Here is a 27367-nt window from a genome sequence, read left to right as displayed (position 1 = left end):
AGTTTCTGTTTAGCAAGAAGCAAGCGAGCTTTGAAATTCAAAATGTTTTGAAACTTTTGAAAAATTGCAAGTGCCCTCATTTCATTTCAAAGCTGTTTCAAAGGCTTTAAAACTCAAAACAAGTCGAAACAGCTTTGAAACCAAACACCCATCGAAATTTCGCACAGCCCTACAAAGTATTCCCTCCAGACTGTCCAAGTTCCCTTCTTGATTGTGTTCTAAAGCTCTCCTGCATGTCATCTCTTTTTCTTGAGGTCAGGCCAGGCAGGATTTTCCTACTTAAGAGTCTGCCTCTTAAAACCTCAGATATAACATGGTCCTAATCTGTTTTCTTTCTGGTCACTAGAGACTGAAGCTGGACACAGGTGTATTTATAGGAGTTTTTAGTTGCTCTAAATCATAGAGAACTGGGGTATCAAACCACTCTGTCAGATAGAGCTTCTTAGACCTTCCAGTCCATTTCAGGGGTGAGTCAGCTTTGTTGGCCCTCTTGAATGTGGTCAGGACCCATGTATTCTGCAGTACAGTGGGTACAGAAAAAAGCCCTAAATTCTATTACAGTCTTAATTTAGTCTGTATTTATCATCCATAAATTATGCTTTGTTTCCTTATTGCTACCATGGCAGAGCCATACTTCTATGCCTAAAATGAGTCTAACATTAAGTAACAATAATTTGTAATGATTAGATGGGTTTTTTTAATGTTCCTCAGGCATTCATTCCCAAGTAGTCTTAGTCACAATGCTGTCCAGGCAGCCTGTCTCACAACCTTCTCTTCTCCAGCATGCTGGGGAAGGAGAACTAGGTAGTCAGATTCATTAGCTGAAGCCCTTTCTAGGAAGTCCAGCTGGTCACCATGTATGTCTGGCTCCAGTTGGTCTGGGACTATGAACTGGGCTCCAGCTCTGGCTTGTCTCCTTGAAGCTCTTCCAAGTCTGCTCCAGTCTTGTCATCTGCAAATTTTCCCACCTTGTTTCTCACTCATTTACCCTAGATCAGTAGTCACCAACCAGTGGATCTCGATCCATGGGTACATCTTGGTGACTCTTGCAGTAGATCTCAGAGCCTCTTGGAGTCAATCTGAGGCTGGGGGCAGGGCTGAGTGCCCGTGTGCACGCAGGCACGCATGCACCCCAGCCCAGCAGGTCGGTCTGTGGGGGAGGGGAGGGGCGGGGCCCAGATTGAGGCCCCCATGGTGAGGGGCAGTGCTGCAGAGGCAGGAGCAGGGCTAAGTTGAGTGGGGCTCTGGCCAGATGAGACTTACCTGCTGGGGAGGTGTGCCCCCAAATAATTTTTTCTCCCTCTGCCTTGATCTGCCCTCCCCGCCCCCTTCCTCCTCACAGACTTACCTGCTGGGGCAGGGGGAGTGAGGGCAGCACACAGTAGATCTTGGGTTGCTTTTAAATGCCAAAGGTAATCTACTTAAAAAGGTTGGAGACCACTGCCCTAGATAATATAAATAAATCTGTTAAACAGGAAATATATTACAATGGAACTTTGGCCAAACTGCTTTTAACCTTTTGCCTTGAGACAAATGGTCTTATTCTTGTTTTTGTTTTTTCTGATCTCTTTCAGTCCTTTGCATTGGCATAGCATATTCTTCCTTCGCTCCGTGAAAGTACAGTTTTTGAATTATTGTTCAGTTTGGTGTTCTCATTGACTGATACTTTTGATAACATGCTGGGATTGAAATGTGCTTGCATGCCCAACTTACCATTCAAATATTGTATTTCTCACATAGGTATCCATAAATATGTGATGTAGATATGGTTGGGGGATGGGAGGAGGCAGAAATAATAGTGGGATCTTTCCTTTCTTAATGTTAATAATATTTTAAAGACTGTACCAGAAGCTCCAGCAGAACATGCTACCATAGCTTGTAAATACTTTTCCTTGGAGTTCCCCTTCCCTTCCCCAGTAATTGCAAGAATGATTTTCTGGCAGTCTGAGTGTCCCTTCAGTCCGTTTCCATGTCTCTTAGAAAGGCATACTTGAGAACATTAAACAGCTTTTGATTTAGCTTTTCTTCTAAAATTAAATGTGTCTGGAATTGACTACACCACCAAGGATGGGCTGCTGTAGGAAGTTTCCTGGCAAGGTCTTAAAACTCACTTCTTTTGACTAGCCTTCTCCCGAATAAACTGTTTTTTGGTGCTATCTACACCCACTCATGTGCTTAAATATTGAGGAAATATAAGAATATGTGAAACAGAACACTTTATGTGACTGGCTTTTCTAATGCTCCCCAAAGCAATCTTTCCTTTCCCTGTTTTACATTCTCTCCCCTTCATCCTTAGTACCTTCCCAGCTCCCCACCATCACTTTGGTCTGCTGCCATCATTCACTGCAAGTGAAACTCAGCCCCTGTGAAGGACATATGCACCATTTAAATCCTTCAAATGAGGCTCATGAGGGTCCTTGGTAGTACATGTAGGCCCTTTTCTGGCCTTCCACCCTGTTTTGTGTGTTGAGAACATATGACCAAGTCTTCAGAGCCATGACTGTGGGGTTTTGCTTTTTGCTTATAGAGCATCAGTTAAGCTTTTGTGTACTAAACTGGTTAATTTCTAGATAGAACATGATAGTGGGTCACTGTTGATGGTTTTGCCCTCAACCACTTTCAATACTAAGGTTTTAATAGAAAAAGGGAAAGTAGGAACTATCTGATGACTTCAGATTTGGAACTAAAATGGCCTCTTTGCTCTTGTCTTTGATCTCCATGGCAGGGCTCTTAAACAGGTGTTATGTTTTTATAAAGCACAACTCCCACTGGTAGCTTCCTGGTAAGGCAGCATGGTGGTAGTGGTACAGCAGAACAGACTTAAAGTGATTTGCTGTGTTTGCCACAGAGGAGAATTTGGCCCCTATTTGGAAGCAACACAACAGAAAGTTTGGAAACAGCCCATCCCCCAGATAAAGGGGTGAGAGAACTGTTTCTAACCTCAGCACTATAGGGTTAACCAGGGTTCTGTGGAAACCTTTTTGGTTTCTCTTCACAGCCACATGAGTTAAATATCAAGTTTCAGATTTTAAAAACACAAAAATTTGAGACATGGCTTCTTACAGTGGTTATTCATTGCCTTTGACAGCACCTCTCTGTGCTTCCCAGACATAAATTATCACTTATGTCTTACTGATATAATATGAGCTATGCATGCATTGAAAGGCAAATATAGTAATTTAATTAAGTCACACATTTTGCCTTTGTAAATTTTGGGCATTATCTTTAAAGATCAGAAGATCATTCAGTGGGAGGCAACCTTTTGGGCACAAGAACCACAAATAAGCTCTGCATTCTCCCTGGATGCCACTCCAATCCCCTTCCCCCGCCTAATCTGCTGCTCTGCTTTCTGCTCCTGGCTCTATCTGCCACTGTCCTGCCTGTCCCATCCCCGATCTGCCACATGCTGTACATAGGCTGCCCATATACTAGTGACACTCATGCCAGAGGTTGGACAGCCCTGTTTAAAGACATATGCATTTGCTTTATTTTAAGCACAAGAGAACCCCAATTTGAATTGCATTTAAGGCCACGTGTAAGTCAGGATGGATTGGGATCCAGAGTCTATTTTATATCCCAACATTGCCCTATTTAATTATATCCCAACATGTAAATGCAATTTTAATGGTATAAATGTGCATGTACTTGTATAACTGATAATGTACAATTTACATATCTTGGTGTATATATATCTCAATAAATGCACTGGTAGGAGAATACCTCGTTTATTCACATAACACACTCACTTTGTTTCCTAAAATTAGCCATTTAAAATTGGGGTGTGTCTCTTGAATAAGAAAACTGATTCTGAAATGTTTGGTTAAAAGAAAAAATCTTTTTTTGCTTTCATTTTGCCTTCCCCAGATAAGATGTCTGTCTTGTTTCTCTGTGTGTGGTATGTGAGAAAATACGCTAAATAATGATATAAGGTACCTTTATATTGCTGTCACACAGGGAGTGGTAATAGGATAGTTATACTAGTAAAAAAAAATCATATAGTTAAACAGGCTTAAAACATTCTTATAGACCCGGTTTTCATACTGAAAAGTAATAACATTTTGTGTAAAGGCCTTACACCACTGGAAACCATTGCCCTGTATACCTGCTGGTTCAGTACTCCTGTACCCCGTTTTTGCTTTGGCTTACATATAGATTTCTAGCTGGCTTGCAAGGTTACCATTAGTCAGTTCTCTTTTTCTCAAAAGAAATATTAATCAGTGGTTTTAACTCTCTAATTTTTTCTGTATTTTCAAGAGAACTTTTTTACAGATTCCCCATATCATGTTTAGTCTGTTTGCAAATTGTTATAGCAACATGCTTTTAAATTTGCTCTGTCATGTAAGGAGACATAATACACAAAGAACATCCTTAACTGTGAGAAACAATATGGCTTTTGGCAGCTCAAGCTCCTTTTTTGTCTCTTTCAAGCACAGGCAGTAGATTTGCTATGTCAGAGCCAAGAGACATTTAGAATTACTTAAGGTCTATTTTAGACTAGTAGCTGTCTGGTATTATTCTCCCCTCATAATATTTCTATGACTGCAGGATCAGGGATGTTTTGGGAAATGGATAATTAGTGCTTACTTATTAGGATTATTGATGATCCTGGCCCCAGTTATGTTAAAGAAAATCCTGAATATTAATTTTTTGATCTAAAAGGATTTCTTCCTCTACATGCTTCATTTTTTTTTAACCTTCCATTAGGGATATTACATTACAGACATTTACACAATGTATTCTTTGCAAAGATAAAATGAAATCACAGATTTGGATCTATCTGATTAAATTTTAAAATTCCTGCTTTCCTAGCAATGAAGAAAATATATCTATTGAGGCTGAATATTTCAGTGATTAAATCTGCAGTGCTAATCCCCACTTTGCTAATTAACAGTACAGTACTCACAACAAAAAGCCCTGGCTGGGGCTCCTCCATCTCAAGGCACCCTGCACCCAGCCAGCTGTGACTAGCAGGCTGGTGCACACAGTACCTCAGTGTGGGGTCTCCACAGCATGCAGAGATAGGGGAGTGGGCAGCTTTGGGCTGCCTGCTTCCTAATCTCCACATGCCACTCCCTGGCTGGCCAGGGCACAGGGTGCCACCTTCCCCCACCACCACAACACAGGGAGTGGTAGAGCCCCTGCATTGAGGCACGTAGAGATGGGGGAGCAGGCAGCCCTGAACTGGCTGCTTCACTGTCTCAAGGCACAGTGTGCCTCAGTGTGGGGGCTCCACATGCCTCAGCACAGAGGCTCTGCAGTAGAGCCCCCACACTGAGGCATGTAGAGATGAGACACCCTGAACCCCAGCCAGTTGGGGAGCAGCTGGCTGGGGCACAGGGTACCTCAGTGCAGGGGCTCAGCAGCATGTGTCTCTACATTTTTTCCAGCATATGTCACTTTGGCGTGCTTTGTGCTGCTTTTCTTCGTGGTATTTTTTGGCTACTGGGAAATCCCAGTAGCAAATTTTGCACTGGCGCTGCAAATTAGCAGAGCCATGCATGTATTGATGTGCAACTCTTGTGGTTTGTCGTGACACAAACTGCACATGCTTACACATTTGGCTAAAAAGTTCAAATAAAGCCATTTTTTACCATTTTCAAATTCCCTCACTTTTGCAGTGCAGAGTAGAACCATTAGAAGATGAAGTTTAAATAAGGTAGCGGAACATCTACTCATTAGCATGCATCAGCTGTTATACAATAGCTGTTACCTCTTCATGAACCTATGGTGATACAAATTAGCTAAACTTTGACTCTGGATGAAGTAAGGTTACACCTGGAGCAGGTTTGCTACACTTGTACAGACTCATACAGATGTAACAGTTGCATCATAGCAGGTTAAATAAGTATCTTTTGATACAGTTGTTACATCTGCCTATACCCTGAGACCCCAGTCCACATTGAGACTTCAGTGTGTTACCAGAGTATAGTTAATAACAACACATTGAGATCATTTGTTAACTTATCTCAGTCATTAACCATGGTCATGTTAGCCTACGTTTGTTTGCTAAATTATGTTAGCAAAAGAGATACTATATTGAGCATCATAGAAAAATGGCATTTTGATGCGAATCTCATTACAGGCAGTCCTCAGACTTACAACACAGTTAGTGCCTGAAAACCGCATCTTAAGTCTAAATGTTGTAAGTCAGAACCAATTTTCCTATAGGAACACTGTTATAAATGGGGGATTGGTTCCTTTACGATGCTCAATACAGCTGTGTCTAGCTGGCAAGTCTATTATGGTGGAAAGAGAGGAGGGAGGGAAGCAGCATGGGGGGGCAGATCAATGCTTCCCTCCGTGAGGGAGGAACTGGGGCTGGGCTGCAGCAAGCACTGCCAAGCCAGGGCTGGGCAGGTGCAGGACTGAGCTGCAACTCATCGGGGGGCATGGGGAGTGAGGGTGGGGTGGCTCCCACCACTGCGCGCTGCTTGTCTAGCAACTCATCTGGCAGCTCCCACTGCTGCTCCTGCCTCTTGTCCAGGAGGGAATGGGTGTGGGGTGGGAATGCACCCCCAGATCTGCACGGGGTACAGCGTGCATGGTTGGGGCTGCACCAGGCTGTGCTCCAAGCTAATGGTGGTGTTGCTGGGAGCAGGGGCTATGCCCTTTCTGCTGAGGTGGGTTGGGCAAGGGACAGAGCCACTGCAGTGCCTCTGGACAAGCAGTGTGCAGTAGTGGGAGCTGCCCTGACCTCCCTGTACCCTGCAGATGAGCCATGGCTTCATCTCGCAGCCTCCCTACCCTGTCTAAGTGAGCAGTGAGAGGGCATGGCAGGATGTGTGTGCCCCTGGATCGGGGTGGGGTGGGCAGTGGGGCAGGAGCTATGGGGGGGCTGCAGCCACCCAGAGATTTGCTATAGCCCCCGCTGCCCATCCAGAGTGCAGCCTGATGCAGCCCTGGCCCCCGCCCCAGCCCCACCCCATGCGAATCCAGGGGCACACACCTCCCCTACACCCTCCCAGACAAACAGCGGGATCAGCAGCACAAACCACTAGACAAGCAGTGTGCAGCGGCAGGAGTCGCCATCTCCTGCACGAGCTGCAGCTCAGTCCCACACCCATCTGGCCCTGGCTGGGCAGCACTTGCCTCAGCCCCAGGTTCAATCCCTCCCTCATCGCAGGGGCCTTGATCTGCCTCCCCCCCTTCTCTTCCCCCTCCCCTTCCACCACAATACACTTACCAGTGGGGTGCAGCTGTATCGACCGTCATGAAGTCGAAACCTGTGTTGGGGGCAGCGAAACAGGGTGTCAATTTATAAACATCGTTAAGTGACATTCGTTGTAACTTGAGAAGTCATTAAATCAAGGACAGACTGGATGTACATTCCAGATCTTACTGTCTTGTTCTATCTGTTTCTCGTGCTGGCTGAGTTCCAGGTGCATACCAGCACAAAAGCTATACCTTCATATAATGTTGACATCTACTTTTTCTAAACATCTCTTTGAATGGTACATTTTGTTATACAAGATTTGCTCTGAAACGTCACCAAAATATATTGCATGGAATCAGCATGTCAAAGAAGACCAGGGAGCCCTCTTCCAGGTTCCAAACAGATAACATAGCACAAAACTTACTGCTTATAGTAGAGTTTGATAGAATTGTATAGGTTCTAAACTAGAATATTTTAGAGCCCAGGAGCTGGAACAACCAAATGTCCATGAACTAAAGCACTCTACATATATATGACAGTTGTCAGTAGTGCACACACTCCAGAGAGTGTTTTACATCTTCACAGTAAATGGTAGGGTGATTATTACATCATATCAAGGAAGACCAATTACTGCTCTAAAAGGCTTATGGTTTGAGGCTTGACAGTAGGGCTGTGCGAAGCTTCGGTTGCTGATTCAATTCAGCAGAGATTCAGCCTGATTTGGCGGCCAAATCTCCAAATTTGAATCAAATCATGAGACCCTTTAATCTCTCCAAATCGATTCGGAGAGATTCAATGATTCGGACATAGACACACCTTCAAATGTTTTTTCTGTATATCTCAAGGTACCAGGTGGCTCGTGAATGCTGATGTGGTGGGGAGGATGGAGCATCCCATGGGAATGTGGTGTGGTCCCCAACCTGCTCAGCAGTGGACCTGGAAGTGGACCAGAAGCACTTCTGGCCCATTTCTAGGTTCGCCATGGAGCGCGCGAAGGACCCTCCCCCCAGCTCGGCAACTAGTGCCTTCTGGGTCTGGGGGGCACCCGAGGTGCCCCCACGATCCCTCACACTCGGTGGTGGACCCGGAAGTGGACTGGAAGTACAAAGTTGTCCACAGTTCAGAGATAGGTGAACTGGTGTGCATGTGTGTGGTACTGATTTGTGCCACGTGCCAAGCACTTTGGGAAGCAGGCAGGATAAAATAAGATTTCTGTGATTGCTACCTTTTTCTTAATCAACCATAAAATAACTGTCAGACAGTGACATTTTGAGTTAAATGTTGTTGACTTGATCAGATCCAAACTGGGCAGCATACTGTATACCGAGTCGTTACATGCTTGACTTATTCTAGGAATTTAGTCAACATTCTTGGATGCTGTTATTATAACTGTAAAATTGAAACAACTGTTGTGGTTATTAAGTTCAAAAGGCTTCTCATACCAGTATAAAGCATGTGATGCCACTATCTCCTGGTGGGTAAAAGAATATTCAGGACAGACATTAGTAACAGTCCCTTGTGAAGGAATGAGTTCCACATCTTCACAGAAGACCCCTGTTGTTCTTTAGGTAAATGTTATTATTTATCTTCATGGTAATGCCCAAAGGCCATTGTGCAGGTGTCCAATCTGCTCTGTGATGTACAAACATGTAAAAAAAACCCCCAAACAAACAACACCTCACCCTGCCCCTCCCCAGAAACTAGATCCTGCTCAAAGAGCTTACAGTTTGCCTTTCTCCCTAGGTTTTCTTCAAATGTTACTAAGTCATAGTGCCTAGATTCTGTATCACAGGCATTAAACGTACAGCCCACAGGCCAGATCCAGCATTAGATCTAGGTCATCCAGCCAAAAGCCTTGATGGTGGACCTTCCTGTGGCAGCAGCCAAGCACCTGGGCAAGACCCACAACTCTGGAGCCCCAGCAGCACCACTGGAAGAAGCTCAATATCACCAGTGCTTGGCTGCTGCAATGAGAGCAGGCCATGGCGCTTGCTTCTTCCCGCAGAACTTCTGGGACTCCAGCATCACTAGCCTGGCCTAGGTTCTTGGCAGCTAGGCTGGTAAGAGCCACAGAGCTAGATCGCCAGCACCATCATGGCTTATTCCTATGTGGGCAGCCATATAGTCAGGCAGGACCTGCAGTCCAGGAGCCACTGGGTCCCAGACCTGTCCAGAGCAGGCACTGGCTGGATCTAGTATGAGGGGTGCAGGTTCTGTGGGCATATGGGGCTGGCCCTATACCATCTATCCAGCCCATGGATTGGTCCCGCACCACTCTTCTGGCCCTCAGGGCCAAATTAGTTTGACCCCCTCCCCACTGCTCTAGAAGCTAAGAGGGTGTTAAGCAATTGGATGGAACATACATCAGTGCTAACCTGATAGGAAGCAGCCAATGTTCACAGTTTTGACATCTCTCTCATTTCATTTCTAAGTGATTGCGTGGGGACACACTGCCCAGTTTTCCTTTCCTAGAACAGTCCAGGAGCAATATACTGTGCCCATATTACCACATTAGGTGTCAGAGATCTAGCCTTTTGAATCTTAATATATTGCTGCCAGTATTTCTGCTGACAGCTTTTTCTCTGGCTGTGGGTTGGAAGGTCAGAGTTCAAAATCTGTTTAAAATGCATTCAAGGAAAGATTTACCATGCAGGCGTGACTATCAGGTTAGTCTTTTCATAGTGTTGGGGAATATTGGAGTTTTTTATGGTTTTGACTATGATCCAGCATTGATATTGTAGCTTCAGCAGAGTGCCAAAAACAAGGCTTACAGGATATCAAGTTTTATACCCCCTTATGTAATGTTTATCTGGGTGGGATATGACATATTGAAATTCAATTTATTGAAATTATACTAATGCTGACTCACTGCCAGTGGGGGTGAAACAGCCATCTTCTCTAAGACTCCTGTTTGGATAAACACAGACTTGCAAGAAAGACATCCAGCCACAGGCCTCCACACAGGTCTGGAAATTTGGCATTGAAGGAGCAGTGGCAGCATTAATTGCAGCTCTCCTGCTGTTCAGTTTCTGGACCCTGAAGACCAGATGACATGGCCCTGTGTAGCAGGCTGTCCCAGCACTCAGTGAAGCCAGTGCATGGGGTCTCTCTGTGGCCAGATCCAGTACCTGGGGATGGGTTGTATGCGGGGTCATACTAGCTTGCAGATGGATCTGGCATGCAGGATTGCATCTGCACTTATTCCACATGTGGGATCTGGCCTGTGGACCAGCCCCATGCCTCTCATCCATCCCATGGAGCCAGTAGGTGGTTCAGTATATGGCCCTTAGAGAGGCATGTATGGTAACTGGAAGAAGAGGATCTGAGTTTATAGAAGCAGTGTTAGTATCTTCTGTGGTGTATTACTAATTTAGTGATTTTGAATAGTTTGGGCTGCTTTTACCTGCTTTTTGGAAAAGGGACATTTATTTTTTAGTGAGTGCATCTACACATGCAATTAACACGTAGCAGTAAACTCCAGTGCAGTTTGCCTGGGTAGAGCACATTGAGCTGGGGTGGAGCAGCCCCAGGCTGGCAGGGGGTCCAAGGGGTCAACATGCTGCAGAGGGACTGCTTGGGGCACAAGGGTGCTACAGTGCAGGGCTAGCCACCAGGCAGCCCCCACATCGTAGCAACCCCATGCCCCAACCTGCCCCAATCACAATTTACATGTGCATTTCAGTGCACATACCTACTCCACTGTAGGATAGTGCTTGTCCTGGATAGTACTGTCCTACAGTAGAGTTAATTAATTTACTGGACCCTAATACAGGTGCATGTGTAGATGGTGACACTGTACTGTGGAACTAATTTGTCAGCTCTACAGTAAATCACGTGTCGATGCACCCAGTGTGTGCTAAACATTTCATTTTAAAGCTCATGATACAATATTTTTAGGAGATAAATAAAGGCTTGTCAGTGTACAAAAGATTAATCTCCTTAACCATACCCCTAGTAGAGGTAAAGCAGTACAACCCTACAATGTGGCTTCAGTTATACTTGTATAAAGCGACTTTATACTAGTGTAACTTATTCCTTCAGGAGAAGTGGATGAGCCATGCCAGTGCAAAGCACTTTTGTGTACTAATAATTGAGTTCACACTAGAGGGTATTTACATATAATTAAATCTGTAACCAAGGTCATTATACTGAAAAAAAATTATGTGTAGACCAAACCAAAGACTAGAGAAATCCTCATGTGTTTTCAGTGAGGATTACTTGTTTAATGGTATTCACAGACTATGGTTACTGTGCTACTTAGCATCAAAGTCAGTATCTGAGAAGCCCTCCAGTATAGTGACAAACCACTGTTTTTCATTCTTGAGGAAAGGGTCTGTGTTGCTCAGCTAGAGACTTGCTCAACTGTGTTTTTGGATTACATTTTAAAAGATGTGAAGAAAAACTGTTAGAGATACACTACCAGTAGCATAGCTTATATCTACTGCATATAGTATACTATGCAGCACTCAAGTCCTAAATTTGATATGGCAATGTTAAGCCCTTTTTTGCTTTTTAATGAAGTGGTGTTGTAATCAGTAGCATTTTCTCTATGTATTTGACTGATCAAATCCTGCATTTACCAATAAGGGATTCATCCTGCTATTGCAGCAAGTGCTGTTGGGAACGTTTTCAGCTGGTAGGCCAGAATGACTGAGCTGAGCTGTAAGGTGAACTGGCACTAGAACCTAGTTACCACTGCTTTTCCCCACTTCCTGGCTGCAACACTGATGAAGCACCCATGTGCAAGATAGGCAAAGCTCTCAGACACAGCATGAGCTAAGCATCCCACTACCCAGCCATGTTAGGGGGAAAGCCCTGCAGCTCCAGGTCAGATCCAGACTCTGAGCCATAGGTGGCCAATCCCTGACTAAGACTATGAAATTGTGATCAGTTGATTTAGCAACATTATGGAAGATATTAATAAGCCTCGTCCTGAATGGCATTCAGATTCCAACATGCATAGAGATAGTTAGCCATATTAGTCTGAAGATCGGCAGAAGGTAGGGCAGGATGGCTCCTTAGAGACTTACTGATTCAGAGAAGCGTGAGCAGTCCAGCCCATTCCTAACAGCTGACAAAGTATGTTGTTGCTTATGAAAGCTCATGCCTCTGAATCAGGTAGTCTCTAAGGTATAAACCTATACAGCCTTCTGCCAGATTCTAAAATACAATTCTGGTATCTTCTTTTAGTTTTACTCCACTGTATAAAGGTGTCCTTAGGCATGTCTGATATATCTGCTTTAAGTATCATTGCATAATATGTATTTGAAAGTGCTAAGAAAGTGTTGCACTTTGTGATTTCAAAATCCAATTTTTCAGGACAAACTTTTGGTTAGATCTATTATGAAATATACATGTTCGGTGCAATATTTCAGCTGAGATACGTTAAAGTGGATTTGACTTGTGCCTCAGAAGTTCAGCAATTAACATAAATTTTATCACAGTTCAAAGTAGCATTTAGCAAGGACGTATTATGTCAGTATGTTGATATGTCTTTGTGTGAATATTTCCAAGTTCCTCCATTTATCAGAAGTACATTTCTTGCCTTGTTATTGTTAACAGTTTTTGTCAGTGTAATCAATAAAACTGGCACTGTGAAATGTGATCCTCTTTGGTTTTCAGACCAGCATTGGGTGGTCTCCTTACATCATCTTATCGGCAGCACCAAGAGTCCTTGGCAGCAGAGAGAGAGAGACGACGTCAAGAGAGAGAAGAGAGGTTACAAAGGATAGAGCGTGAAGAGAGAAACAAATTCAAGTAGGAGACCATAATACTTGCTATTTATTTGTTGCCTTAATGTAACACATTTCAATCAACTGAGAAATTAAATTACAGAATATTTTATGCATATATATTTTACCCCTTAGACTTATGTGTTAATGTAAATGTGTTTAAAAATTAATTTATTAAGCAAAGTATTTCTTGGCTAATAAGCTACTGGAATTGCTAGCTATTTGTATTTCCAGCCAGTTACACTGACTGGATAGCTGCACAGGCCAGGATTAGCTAGTCAGTCCATTCTCTCTGAAACCCTAATATCTGTAAAGTTTAGGGTGTGAGGAGGGAGATATCTCTGTGTTTTAATTTTTTGAAAAGTAAAATAATTCACCTTGTGTGAGCATATGGTACTGTCTGAAATAGTTTACCTCCAGCCCTAGAGTATTCAGATTTGCATGAAACAGGTACATCAAAAATACCGTACAAACAAAATATGAAGTCTGATCCAGGTCCCATTGAAATCGAGGGAAATGCTACCATTGATTCTAGTAGGCTGTGGATCAGATGCATAAGTTAAAATGTATATAGATCTCTCGTGAGAGGGATCAGACCATTTCTCAAGTAAATAACACATCCAAATCTGAAATTCAATGTAGTTAATAGGGGGTTTTCAGAAGTTATAAAAAGGTTAAATATTTGGGGGTGGGGAGGAGATTTAAAAATTGTGCATGTTAGTTTTCATAGTTCTGTGGCTGATTTAGTCACAACAGAATTTCTTCCCTGTCTCTGGAAATGCTGTATTTTCAGGCTCTGAGAAATAATTTCACATTCACATTCATAATCAACAGTAAGAGGAAAAGATTTTTTCCAGAAGATAGGTTTTCAGACTAAAGAGTAAAAAGAATTGTTCTGTCACCATTTTTTTAAATTCCTAGAATATACTAGATTTGTTTTGAGATGCAGAACTGTGCATATTGTCATCATTTTCATAACTATCCACAGTGAAACTGGAAAAGAAGGCAAATTCTAAGTGGTTAGAATGAGAAGATAAATTTAGAAGAAAATGAGGGACAAGAAGGGAGTAGGAGTAGAATACCAGAATAGAATCCTTGGTGGCCAAAAGCTGCCCTAGTTGTCCTGAAACAGAAACAGTCAAGTTCCAGTCTCAATCTACTTCCAAAATCCCTTGTTCCAGCTGGTATCATATTGCTTCAGTGGAGGAGGGAGGGGATACGGGCGGCTATCACAAGTCTGCCAATATCCACTTCCAGAAAGGAAATTCCCAGACCCAAAAAAGTCACCACAAAGTACTTGACAGCTTTACCTGCTTGAGTGAGAGATCTGCCACATCATATCAGAAATGTGTAGTGGTAGTTCTGTCCCAGGGAACCATTGTTAAGGTCAGAAAAATGAGAAATTGGATAAAAAGAATCTGTCCCGTTATAATGTGACACATGCCACTGGTCCATTAAGAACACAATTTTACGAGAAGCTGCTGAATGCTTCCATTCCCGTTGTATAACAATTCTGTCTTGCAGAGCTGGGATGCCCACCTCCCCTCTTCCCTAAGCTTTGTAGGGCATATTTAAATAAGGGATCCCCAAAGTTATAGACTGAATAGGCAGCAACTATGTGTCACTGAACTGTTTGGAAACAAAGCCACCCCAAATGACCAAGGGACAGTTCCATGAGTGTCCTTGTAATCATACCATATTTACTTGACAGCAAGATGAGTTCCGCCCCCCCTCCCCCAATCAATATGGTAAAAAAGCCCCTCCTCTTGGATTTTACTACAAATGGGGGGGAGTGGGGAGCAGAGGCTGCAGCTAAGGTAATATCTTAGTTAACTAAATAAGATTTTTTTCAGTATGTGCAATACAGGGGTTATTTTCTATATTATGTAAGCAGTAGAAGGCAAACCCCATGGACATAGGTGTGGAACAAAGGATTAGCTAGGAGGAATGAACAGGTTTCTCATATGAGTCATATTAATCCAGAATTCTTAGCTTTTTTATTGACCTAGTGTCATAGCTGAAAATGTGACTTAAGTGTGACCAGTGAAGTGATAGCAGCTTGAGTTTTCAGAGAGTTAGAAACAAATTTATTAAGCATGCGTTGCTTCCCTGGGTACTATCGCAAGGTATGGACACTTATAAGTTCATCATTTTCAAAAGATACTCATATAAGCTGTTTATGATGCAACTGACATCTATATGTTTCTGTAGTGATACCAGTGTAGCACTGCAACTTTTACCTTCAACCTCTGCCACACAGTATACTTAAGACATGATTAACTAGTTAATCATGTCTGAAGTTGTAACCTAGCCACACTTTAAAACAATGCATGTTGTCATAAAACAAGGAATAAGTCTCAAAGTTACTCCACAAAAATATGTAATAACTTTGTGGCTGGTTCCAATCATGCCATTAATTGAAAGCGTGGCCAATTATGCCCCATGGCTGAGAGCCTGGATCAGCTGACAGGGCTCCCAGCCACGGAAGCTTGCTACTTGCCAGTGTAGGGGGAGCCTGGGATCATGACCCTGGACTCTACGTGCTCCAGCAATAAGGTGTGCTGGGATCTGGTGGTTAATCCCACAAACACACCTTATGCCATGCATGTGTGGCATGGCAGGAAGTGTGATGGGGTGGATTCCATCGTACCTTTATCTACACATTGGTCATAATCTCAGGGTTAAAGTTCCAGTGATTTAGCTAACTTGTATCACAGTTGAAGCACACAAATATAACTGTTACTTTGGAACAGATGATGCCCTGGGCAGTTCTTTTCCCACTTTTGAAGTAATTAAAAGGTGCATTTTTCCTTATCCTCAGATCCCAATGATGTTATTTTAAATGTCAATGTTGGTGAGGAATTATTTCATCTGCTATGCAGAGAAATAAAAAAAGTAAAGAAATGGGATCTGTAAATGGAAAATTTCTGGCATTGACTATTCTGGTGGTGGAATAGACTAGAAGAAGTAGTGAAAGTGCCTTTGCTTTTGTCCACTGGACTTGACCAAACATTAAATAGTGTTCTGCAGGAATCGGTTTGCCTTGGCAAGGAGGTAGACAGGATGTTCTAATACAACCTCCAACCTCTAGCATTCTGTTCAACTCTGTGAATTAGTCTTGCTGCAAACAATATAAAGAATATTTCACCGGTGCTAAAATTTGTGGGTATGATATCACACCCAGGGATTACATGATCCAAGCATCAAGGAAAGTTGATCTGACAAAACTAAAAACAAAAAGTTATATGGAGAGCTGAGAGAGAGGAAAACAAACTGGAGGGAAAGAATAGCAGTAGTCAAGGTATTTGAGAACTTGTATCCAGAACTCAGGGACAGGAAAAATAATAGTATTCCCGGCATATAATTCTAAAATTTGCCTATTTTGGGCTTTTAACCTGAAATTAAAAAATTGCCAGTTTTATTTCTTTGATTCGTTGCACCTTACATATTTGGTATGATGTATTATACAATTTAGCATATTTTGCGCATATCCAGACCTGCTGTTCAACACTTATTTAGAAAGCAGAGGCAAATGTCTTCACTGAAGCGTAATCCTTCAGTATCTTTAATGTGCCTATTTAGAGAGATTTCTCTTTCTCCTACTATGTATTTAGTTTTGGTGTCATCTGTATTGTTTTGATTACTTCTGCCACTTACTGAAATTTTGTTTCTAGCCGAGATTATTTAGACAAAAGAGAAGAGCTAAGACAAGCAAGAGAAGAGAGGTTTGTACCTGTTGCTTCCTGCTTTCAGTTGCTTTCCACCTAGTACTGTGTCTTTGACTGTGTGGCTGTTGGCTATTTCAGTACACTTTTAACCAGGCATGCCAGAAGCAATTTTATTAAAAGAAATCTATGAAAAGGAAAACCAAGCCCCGCCATGGATCTAGGAATAAATTGTGCAGAAGCAATACAAGCAGGCATAATACCGACCCCTCTTTGATTTATTTGAGTGAGAAATAAGACCAAGTATTATGTCTACCTGAGAAATTTGTCCAAATTGAGTATGGCCACAATTCTGTTAAGCCATTATTTCTCAACCAGTAGGTTGCAATTTACTTGCAGGGTCTAAAAAGAAGAGGATTGTGAGGTTGGTTGTGAGATGCTGAACATTTTGATACAGTCTAGAACACTGAAAATCTTGCCAACCTACTGCCAACACATTAGAGTTGACTAGTTTCTGTCAATCTCTGGAAGCGCACACAAATAAATTATGGAAACTGAGCATAGTGATCACCCTTACATGTTTTTTTTAATATTTATTACCACATAGTGTAAGGGATGTTATGAATCTTTTTTACTTTACTTAGAAAACATTGTATCCAGCCAGTAGGATCCCATGCCTGTGAAACCATTCCAAGAACTCAAACAACAAACTTCACCTTTCAGTTGTTCACCTCCATTTTCAATATTTGTTTTTACATGCAAAATATGCAAGTAACTAATCAAACAGCAGCCAAAAAATCCCAGAAGCTAGTTCTTCTGTGTACATCATATGCTGTTACAGACTGTTAGACAAATCACCCACAGTGTCTTCTAAAAACTAAAATTTCATAATAAAAATGTGAAAAGTGACCCTTCCACATACCCTTCAACTGGCAAATTCTTCTCTGGATACAATCACTTGGTAGATGTTTTTTCCCTTCTACCTTATGAGTTGGACCTACCAGCAATTTTATTGTGGCTGAAGTGGCTGATATTAAAATGATTTTGACAGTTCTAAATTTAAATGGGTGTTGATGTTCTTTCCTCTGGTTTTACAGCCAAAAGATTACAGCCAGTTTAAAGCATCTTGTGAAATGAAACATATCTGACCACATAAACACCAAGCACTCATCTTAGCTGAGTAAAACGTTTTGCAGCAATCCCACTGAGCAGCTGGATTTGAAACAAATTAGAAGTGAATGCTCCAGCACTTTCAAGTTGTAATGGAACATACTAAAGTGAGCCTGAGTATTATTTTGGAAATGTTCACCAGCAGGACATCATTGCTATTGCAATCTGAGCCAATTTTACTGGTCATTAGTAATGAGTCTTTATGTCCAGGCCTGTTTTGAAATAAAGAGCTACATTCTAAGTTTCTTCTCATAAAGAGAAAAGAAACATCCCTTCTTGACAGTATGTAAATGTCAGAGAAAACATCTACAGCTAAAACCAAACAATAGCTGTCCACTACACTGGCCTTTTCATTCTCTTCATATAGACTTTTCCATCAGGCAGTATCTGAAAGTAGACTTTTATGTGCTTTTTTGCAAGTTAACGTCAGCTATTATTTCAAGACAATGTCTACAGCAAAAGAAAGTTGCGTGTGGCCAATGTGTTAAACTCCACTGTCAAAATATAATCTGGATATAAATTCTGAAAAAATAAGAAGTATGAGACGTTATCTTTACAAAGTTTAGACGTTTTTCTAACAGTCATAGTGATTAGAAAAAAGCAATCAGAGAGAAAACCTCTCATTAAAACTAATTATATAGAAGCACCTCTATTAAAATGCCCATTATGTCTACATTTTTTCAAATCTCTTGGAGCAATCTATTAATTTCCCATACTGCATGAGATCCAATATATACTTTAGGATAATTTAGGGCATGGACCAGAGCCCATGGAAGTTCCCCATTGATTTTGGTGGGCTTTTGGATCAAGCTCTAATTAAGGAAGGTAACTGGTTTATTCTGTATTTCTTTGGCTTTGAAAGCATCAATTATTTAAAAAAAAACAATGTCCATACACATTTTGTGTTTGCTGGGGTTCTACTTGTGGGCATTTAGTTTGCAATGGCCATTTAAAAATGTTCCTGCAAAGAAATCCACTGAAATCTTTTTCATGATGTTTCCATGCAAATGGGAATATTCCTGATTTCATTCTGAGTTACAGCTGTTGATGTGTCTGATATCAAAGAGATTATATACAGTTCTCAGGTTAGTGATCCTAAAACTAGGGTACTTGGAATTCTGTTTTCATCTTTTTGAAGAGTATAATATTATGTCTAAACTATGCAATGAGGTATCTCTAGCTATGTACACATATTCAAAAAGCCAATGACAAAAGCGCCCTATCATGCTTTACTTAAAGTGCTTTACCTTAACACATGTTTAAACCAAACAGACACTCATGATTTGTTGGAAGGCTAGCACTGCTTGAGGCTAGCAGATAGAGGGAGCTCTTGCATGCTTTGCAGCATGTCCCACAGACTCTCCAGGCTGCCAGAGATTCATGAATGCAGCTAATGAACTACAGGGAATAGTGCCCCTACCTGCTGTTTTCTCAGTGACAGGAACCAGAGAATCACAACAAAGCAGGCTGAAAGAAACCTCCAGGCTGGGCCAGGGATACCCGGGGAGCAGGATCCAGATGGGGGAGCCCATCTGACAAGCATTGACGGGGGTAGGCTGGACACTGGCATCCCCCTGGAACCATGATGAGGGCTGGGGTTGCCTGTCCACACTGGATCTGCCACAGATCGGGGGGGGAAAGAGAGGGATATAAGGCAGGATTGCTCAGAGTGAGGTAGGACACGGACACAGATGTGGACAGACACACACAAAAACATCCCCCAAGCCCTGCACCCTGCCCTGGCACTCTGTGGCCCCACTTGGGCCAGGCTAGAGACCAATGTACACACACACACACGCCCCACCAAATGTCAGTGGCAGCAGCTCCACTTCCTGCCCCATTGTGCCATGGCCCCTTTCAGGGCCAGGCTGGAGATCCACACACACACACACTCAGACATTACGTGTACACCTAAGCCCCTCTCCCCACAGCGATCCTGCTGGAGCATCAGACAGGGCCATACTGGTTCTTGCTGCACCAGGAACTCTGGCGGGATGGGGTCAGGGGTGGAAAAGGAGCCAACGTGCTGCAGGGGGTACCTGGTCTGGCCCCCACCAAGACCCAATCTGGGAAACTGAGGGTGGGAGGCACCTTCCAGGGGGGCTTTTAGTGACAGCTGAGGTAGTGGAGCCAGCCCGGTGCTCAGGCAGAGAGGACAAACTTTGCCTAAGGCGGACACACTGCCTTTCAGTGGGTGCCTGGGATGCTGGCAAATGCAATGTAGCTTAATACCTGATGGGATGTGGCACAGATATGCAAAAAAGTGATCTAACGTAAAGCACTTTAGTCTGATAGCACATCGATCGAGGGTTAAGTTAAAGCACGATCTGCCCTTTTTAAAGCGCTCTATGAACTGTGAATGTCTCTTCTGTTACGGCTGTAGACCACTTCCTGTGTGCATATAGCACAATACGTGTAACGTCTGGACCTGGCCTCTGTTATTAAAAGCAGTCTCATCTGGTAGGCTGGAGTTCCATGTAGGCTAATCAGTCCTGCCTCTTATTATGTGCTGTACAGTGTAAATGTACCCTGTGTGGGATTTACTGCTCACAAAAGGTACCAAACTGACAGCCCAACATCTGCTGGCCTTTCTCCTGAAAAGACGTCTGGTATGGGATGCTTGGCCTAGAGGAACAGGGCACCATGGACAGCGGGCATGCAGCGAACTGGCACTACGTGGGGTGACCATACACCCTGTTTTTCTGTGACAGTCCCATTTTAAACACCTATCCTAGGTGACCCATTGGTTTGGTCAAATGAATACTTTTGTCCTAAGTTGACTAAAGTGCTTTAGGTTAGAGTGCTTTTTGAATATCTGTGCCACATCCCATTGGGCAGTAAGCTAGTGGCACTCAGCAGCCAGGAATTTGATAGGGGTTTCTGGTCCTCTGGCATCCCATGACACCCTCGTGTCCCATTCTCCAGTGCATTCAGCTGAGACTAGATCTTGGAGAGACCTGAGCTGGGGGCAGATGGGAGAGGTGGGAGAGCGGAGTGTCCCGTTTTGAGATTCAGAATGTATGGTCACCCAGGCACAGAAGGTACTATATATATAAGAAGAAAGTCAAATTCATTCATTATCCTTATTTAAGCCTGGGTCTTTATCAGACTGCTAATAGAACCACTAATGTTTTAGTGCTGGCGTTACCTGCACCCTAGAAATTGAACTAAAGCCACCAATTTGCTTAATACAATTCACTTGATAAATGTAAAATATTCAAAACTTCAGTTTTAGTCGTACCTGTTTGGTATTGGTAAAAAGCTTCATCTAGGTCCTAATAGGGCTCCAAGTTCTCCAGTATCCATGTGAGCCCTAAATCTGAATAGTCTTAGTGTACTGTATATCATTTGACACTATACCAAATTTGTAAGATGCCAGGAGATCTGCTGTTCTAGGTTTATCAGTACTTTTTATGCAATATGTTATGGCAAAAGATAAATTTTGAGAACACATATTTTGACAGTCTGCTGTTTTCCTGGTGAATTTAATTGTACAGCACAAAGCTACAGAAGCTAAAAAGTTAAAGCAGCTGCAAAAGAGCTGAGGACAATAAAAAATTGGAACTCCCCATGTTATAAAGGGATCAGTCTGGATCTCTGCTATAGCATGCTGGCAAATTGCAGAAAACTCCAGTGCAGCCAGCTGTGCTGTACCTGGTTTAGCTAAGCAATCAATTGAATGTCTCTTTATGAGTCCTAAGTTCCATCTGCTCAATTTGTGAGGGGGGTAGGAGGGAAGCCATGGTCCCTAACTGACTGCAGTTAGAAGGGCTGGTGTTGTTAACCATGTAATGAAAGACCATGATAACGCCTGCAAAGGGTTTTCCCCCTAGTGAAAAAAAATCATCCTTTAGAATTGGCTTCATGCAAGAACTGTAAACAGTTCCTATTTTATAACCATACAAGTATGTAGCTTGTTATATTTTCATCCAAAGTCTGTAGGGGTTCTTTTTCTGCAGAATCTCAGTTCAAAGCCTACTCATACCTCTGGAGGAATAAAAGAAAGCGAGTTTGTTCTTCATTACTGCTGTTTATAATAATAAAAATTGCATAACAAAACACGAGTGCTCTTTTATGATACCTTTGCATGCCACATATTTGTCTTTTGTGAATGCGCATGTGTGTGTGTATGGGGTTACTGTATGTACGGAGCATGTCTCTTGCCACATATGGCTGACTTCTTTATCCTTACTGAATTTAATATACACTTCTACACTAATTCAGCCTGTCAGTGAGACTGGATGGGGGGAGGAGGCATGCTCCTTGTTATGAAGTGTTTACAACAGCGGGTTACTGGAGAATGACCGCATAGTCTTTCAGGGACATAAGCAGTAGTCTTGATTAACCTGTTTAACAGTTCACTTGTGGGTAAGACAAACAGAGTCAAAAGCCTGTTACAGCTGTACTCATGAATTTATTCCTTAGCAAATAATGGTGGATAAAATTAGCAGACATCTGGAAGAGGCACATATTTCAAACTTATTTTGGTCCCAATGTATAAAGCACAGTATGAAGAATATGATTGGTAGCTGGTCTTAATAAACAGTTAGTGAGTTCTGCCTGCCTAAAATGCAAAACAGATGTATCTTTGTTCTTTTAAACTGACTTTGATGAATAAACTATATGTGACGTCAGGTCCAAGCTATTGGATGTCTGAGTCCGGCAGAAAAATTTTTTAGAATAAAAAAAAAAGAAAGTTTCCATTGTAGACTCTGGAGAGAACAAAGTGAATTCCAGTGCATTGCTCCTAGAGCAAAGGGAAGCAGGTTCAGAGACTTAGATAGTCTTCAGTCCAAACCTTTATTATTGGTTTTATTTTCAGGGAGATCTGTTTTTGTCTGCTGCACTTGAATCATTTTCCTCTTTCTAAAGCAAGTCTCGGACTTAACTATTTGCATCAGTACTGGGGGCTGAATTTTGGTTTTGGGTTTGTTTTTTGTAATATTTTGGAAGACCAGAGGGGTGTGAAGAGAAGGGCAGACGAATGCTTCCAATGGGAGGAAAGCAGGACTCTGCAGACAGGATACAGTAGCCAAGGACTGTTTAATGATACCATTTTGGGGTTTTGTTCTGTCATGGCAGATTTAACATTTTTTTTGGTCCATATTCTTTGCCTTGGTGCACAGTTCTTTGGCAGGCTGACCCTACAGTCTGTTTAGTGCAGAACCCCTTGTGTCAGGAAGTCAGCTCATTCTCTGCAGGTGTTTCATCCATAAACAAGCATCAACCACAGGCTTCTCTTTCTTTACGGAAACCCTTTGGAATTTAACTTTCAGATACAAATACTTGGAGAAGTTGGCAGCCGAGGAGTATGAGAAGGAGCTGAAAAGCCGGAGTATAAACCGAGGCAGAAGTGAGCTGTCCCTGAACCTGGGCTCTCCCTCAGCCCCATCCTCTCCCATTCCCAAGTGCACCAGCCCAGCATCTCTAGAGTCCCAAGAGGAGCTGAACACCCCTTCTACGCCCCGCGGGACACCTCAGCCCTCTGAAGGTGAGTGCAAAGGAGGATGGATGGAAAGGAGCTAATTTACCAAAGTGTCTTTCTTCAGCTGGAGCTTTTTATGCATGCATACAGGACTGAACCCTTTAGAGTTCCACGACTCATATCCAGGTCCTTACTTGACAGATTTCTCTTTGTCATCTGTCTGCATTTCTCCTTTCTTTCTCAAATACCTCCAAGTATCTCTGAGCTGTTTGTGCTAGGAATATGTGGTTATTAGTTATCACCATTGTTCGTATTAATCTTGCCTGCTTTAACTGCAATGAAATAACTAGAAAATGCTACATACAGAGAATCTTATTTTAGAATCATGTTCCTTGTATATCAGTAGTTACTGAATACTAAAACAATATTACTCCTGCCAGCATATTTTGCTTATGTGGATTCTCTGAAAGAAATACTACAGATGAATGCCAGGATTATAACAACCTTCCAGCACAGCACAGGCTGTCTGGGACAAACCAAAAAGTTACTGAATTTAAGAGAAGGATGCTGTGCTGATTATTTTTAACAGTGACCCAAAAAAAAAAAGGATTTGAATTGTAGCAAAACTACTAGCAGACTTCAGAGATCACAGGCAATTAGTAAAAAGGAAAATACAACCCGTGCCTGTCTGAGTGATTTGCTGTCATGTAATTTAGTGATGTACAGAGCAATATTTGATGTGGGTGCACATTGGTCTATCATTTTCAACATGTACCCCTCCTCCAGCCCTCTGAAAAACCAAACCTGTGGCAATTTATCTTCTTTCTATGTGATGTTGCATTAATGGTGGGAGCCTCAGTGCATGTTGAGGATTTATCACCATCATTTACACTGATTTGATTTCCTGCTTCCAGGCTATTGGTGATTAATGCTTCTATAACTTGTGCTAATTGGTTTTATTGGTTGAAGCAGCTTGAAGCATGCTGCAAGTAATGCAACTAAGGAAAATGTTATATAAAGGCTGACTTTGGGAGTATTTTCTCTCATAGTGCTAAATACTTAAGTCAACATTATTTGTGTTTACATACCTATTTAATTACATTTCCAATGTATTTGGATCTGTGATCCTCTGCACATCTCAGTAGAATCATTTTAGCTCAGAAAACAGGACTATTTCCCTTTAACATTTCTCTCAAAACTGCAGGGATCTCAATCTTTGAAACCCAGCATAAGTTTTGCAGTAATAAGCTAGATTTTTCCACTGTCAGGATTTCAGGATTGAGTAGGGAACAAGTATCTTTTTTAAGTTAATTGTTTTAACATATTTCACCTGGAAGCGTTCTGAAAAACTGCAGCCTAAGATGGAACAGCACGATACGTGCAGAGACTAAATTTAGAACAGGTGCATGGAGGTGCTCTGTGGATATGAAAAGGCTGCCCATAGACAGCAAACAGGTGGATGGGGCATATCAAGCAAAATACCCAACAAAATCAGGAGGTTTACAAGGGCGTCATCTGGGCTCCTGGCCAGCAGGCAGGCTAGTAGTGATGGTCTCAGAGCAGGTGGACAAGGCAATACCAGACAAAATCCAGCAGAGGGCTGTCCTCAGAAATCTAAGACAGTGTCAGACTATGGGCCCTGAAATACGTTTGGTTCAGTGGGAATTTTTACCTGAATAAGGACTGCAGTGCAAGGTTTAGAGATACCTAGTATTCAGAGCAGCAGAAAGTTATCAAGGATTCAGTAAGTGGGGCAAGACAACAAATACCTGACCATTTTCTGATGACGGGGAAAGTAATCAGGCAGGGAGCAGCTGTGTTGGGCAGCTCCAAATGGGCAGTACATTTTCAATGGCTTTTTGGTCACGTTCTCTAGCATGATGTCATTGGGTTATTGGATTGGGTGCTTCACCATCCTTGCACAGTAAGGAAATATTAGCACCATGTTATAGATCAGGAAAATGAGACACTGATTTGCTTAAAGTACAAACGCATAAGAAAGCTCAGACTGAGCCAGAAGCAACATCCAGTCCTAACCTGTTGCTTTGAACATGGGATTCCCTTCTTTCCCAAGCAGGGATACACAAGAAGGAATACTTTTTAATTCTGCGGCCTTTAGCACACAGTTCTTCAGAGCTTCAGAGTTATTCATTTATGTGTAATGTTGTCTTGCAAAATTCTGAACCTGAATTCTCAAGGGAAATACCTCCCATCAGTAATAAAATAATAGCTGGCTCTAGATTTCTTTTCCAACACTTCTGTTGAAATATCCTATACACCTACAATACCGGTTCTGGGCCTGGGAAGCTTTTTTTGGTAGCTTAACCCAACAAAAAAATCTTGAAACGCTGCACTGAGTTCTTTTCTAATATGTAAGTTGCTCCCACTGAAGTAATTGGCTCCAGTTAGTTTTACTCTTGACTTACTAGTTGAACCCATAATCAAGACCACGGGATTCAATTATTTTTCAGAGCTACTGTTTTCAGTTTTGTTAGCTCAGGATAAAATATTTTCTATCAGTATCTCAGACTGCTCTTTCCTAATATCAGACCAAAAGCAATTCAGAAGTATGCCCTTCCCTTTGGGAGTACAAACATGCATCTCTGGTGTTTCATACACTGAGCAACATGTGAGTTATGGGCAGTGGGGCAACTTCTAGGCTAATTAGCACACAAGTGAGACTCAAAACTGGGCAGGGATGGATGTCCTAGATGCACCAACACTGTCTAAATATCCACACTAGCAGAAGTAAATTCACATATGGAGAAGCTCCCAGACAAGAAGGTATTGGTGAGAAAATCCTGGCCCCTGCCTTGGATTAAAGCAGGGACAGGCAAAGTCCAGCCTGCAGGCCGAATCAGGCCCATGACGGACTCCATTTCCAAGGAGCCCCTGCCTGCATCACTGAAGCCAGTCTCCATAGACTCCAAAGCAGCAACAGGGCTGTGACAGTGCTGGCCCCAGCAGCACTGGCAGGGTGTGCGCCTGGGCATGGAGTTGCTCCAGGGCCAGGATTTTGCAGTGGTGATAGCATGATCTGGAGCTGGGACAGAGCTGTGATCCACTGCCCGCATGCCCTCAGCAGGGGTTTGCAGGCAGTGGATCACAGCTCTGCCCTGCCTCCAGACCACTCTCACTGCCACAAGATCCTGGCCCTGGCCCCAGCCCCAGAGCAGCTCCCCACCTAGCCACGTGCCCTGCCAGCGCTGCTGGGGCTGGTCTCTATGGAAACCCTGGCCCTGCGCTGTCACAGCGCGGCAGCTGCTGGGATCTCCATGGAAACCAGCTACAGTGATCTAAGCAGGGACTGCTGGGAAATGGAGTCCAGCCACTGGCTGGATCCACCATTTTGTCCACCCCTGGGTTAAAGGAAATTTTGTGTCAGAAGACAAAGGAGGAACTTAAAAAAATAAACAAGAGAAGATGAGTTAGGGCAGAGGTGAGAGCAGCTGGCCTCTAGGGCGATCTGCTTTATGTAAACAGTGTTCATCATAAGAAAAATATTCTTCTTTATTTGGATCAGAACTCAGGGAGATTTGGAATCTTGCTGACCTTGCAAAAATCAGGGCTCTTTAAGGGAAACCTTTCCAGGCTCCCACAACTAAGAGGGGAAATGTTTTAAGCAGAGACTTAGGGTCTGCCCAAACATTGGAGCCTGAGTAGGAGCGAGCTTCTGCAGACAGATCATCCATATCCACAGAGACACACGGCCATGATTCCTCAGCCACAGTCTCCCAGAAAACAGGAGGGAAAGGCTGCATCTAGGCGAGCTTATTGAGCTTGTTGCTTTGCCTAGGGATTAGCAACCAATACTTCTGTTCTCTTTTGAGCTACAGGACTGGCTTACAGCTATAGATAATGATGGGAGTGGTGAAATGTCATGCCCTCTGGAAGCCTCAGGGTACCGTGAGGAGGACTGGATCTCAAAAGGATGGGTAGAGAGGGATTCCTGCAGGTGACTGTACCCATGCTCTTTGCCACAATGGAACCATCTGGGGGCCAAATCAGTCAGTAGGTAGCTGCAGCAGCTTCTTCCATGCAAACTTCCCTTTATGAATGGACTAGAGTCATGCAAAAATATAGCAGGGATAGGGCCTAATTGAAAAATAACACATCTGATGAGAAGTTCATTGGGTTTGGGACTCAGCTCTCCTGAGCATGGAATCCTATGGGAAGCCAAACTTTGACTTAAGCTAGAGCTTATTGAATTCTTTGTATCACC

The 27367-nt window shown here is 42.8% G+C and overlaps 1 protein-coding gene across 3 annotated transcripts in view; it reads left to right on the top strand.

Annotated features, from left to right (window-relative positions):
- Nucleotides 1–27367, top strand: part of FHOD3 (formin homology 2 domain containing 3) — a 783635-nt gene that overhangs the window by 649355 nt on the left and 106913 nt on the right. For all 3 annotated transcript variants that reach the window (XM_019520693.1, XM_019520685.1, XM_019520696.1), the window contains 3 exons: nucleotides 12776–12910; nucleotides 16560–16610; nucleotides 22997–23211. In XM_019520693.1, the coding sequence (XP_019376238.1) occupies nucleotides 12776–12910; nucleotides 16560–16610; nucleotides 22997–23211 (401 nt within the window). The remainder of the gene's footprint in view (nucleotides 1–12775; nucleotides 12911–16559; nucleotides 16611–22996; nucleotides 23212–27367) is intronic.

This window comes from Gavialis gangeticus, unplaced genomic scaffold, assembly GCF_001723915.1.
Source record: "Gavialis gangeticus isolate Ggan-Ray unplaced genomic scaffold, GavGan_comp1, whole genome shotgun sequence".
Lineage (NCBI taxonomy): Eukaryota > Metazoa > Chordata > Crocodylia > Gavialidae > Gavialis > Gavialis gangeticus.
This window is presented reverse-complemented; position numbering and strand designations above follow the sequence as displayed.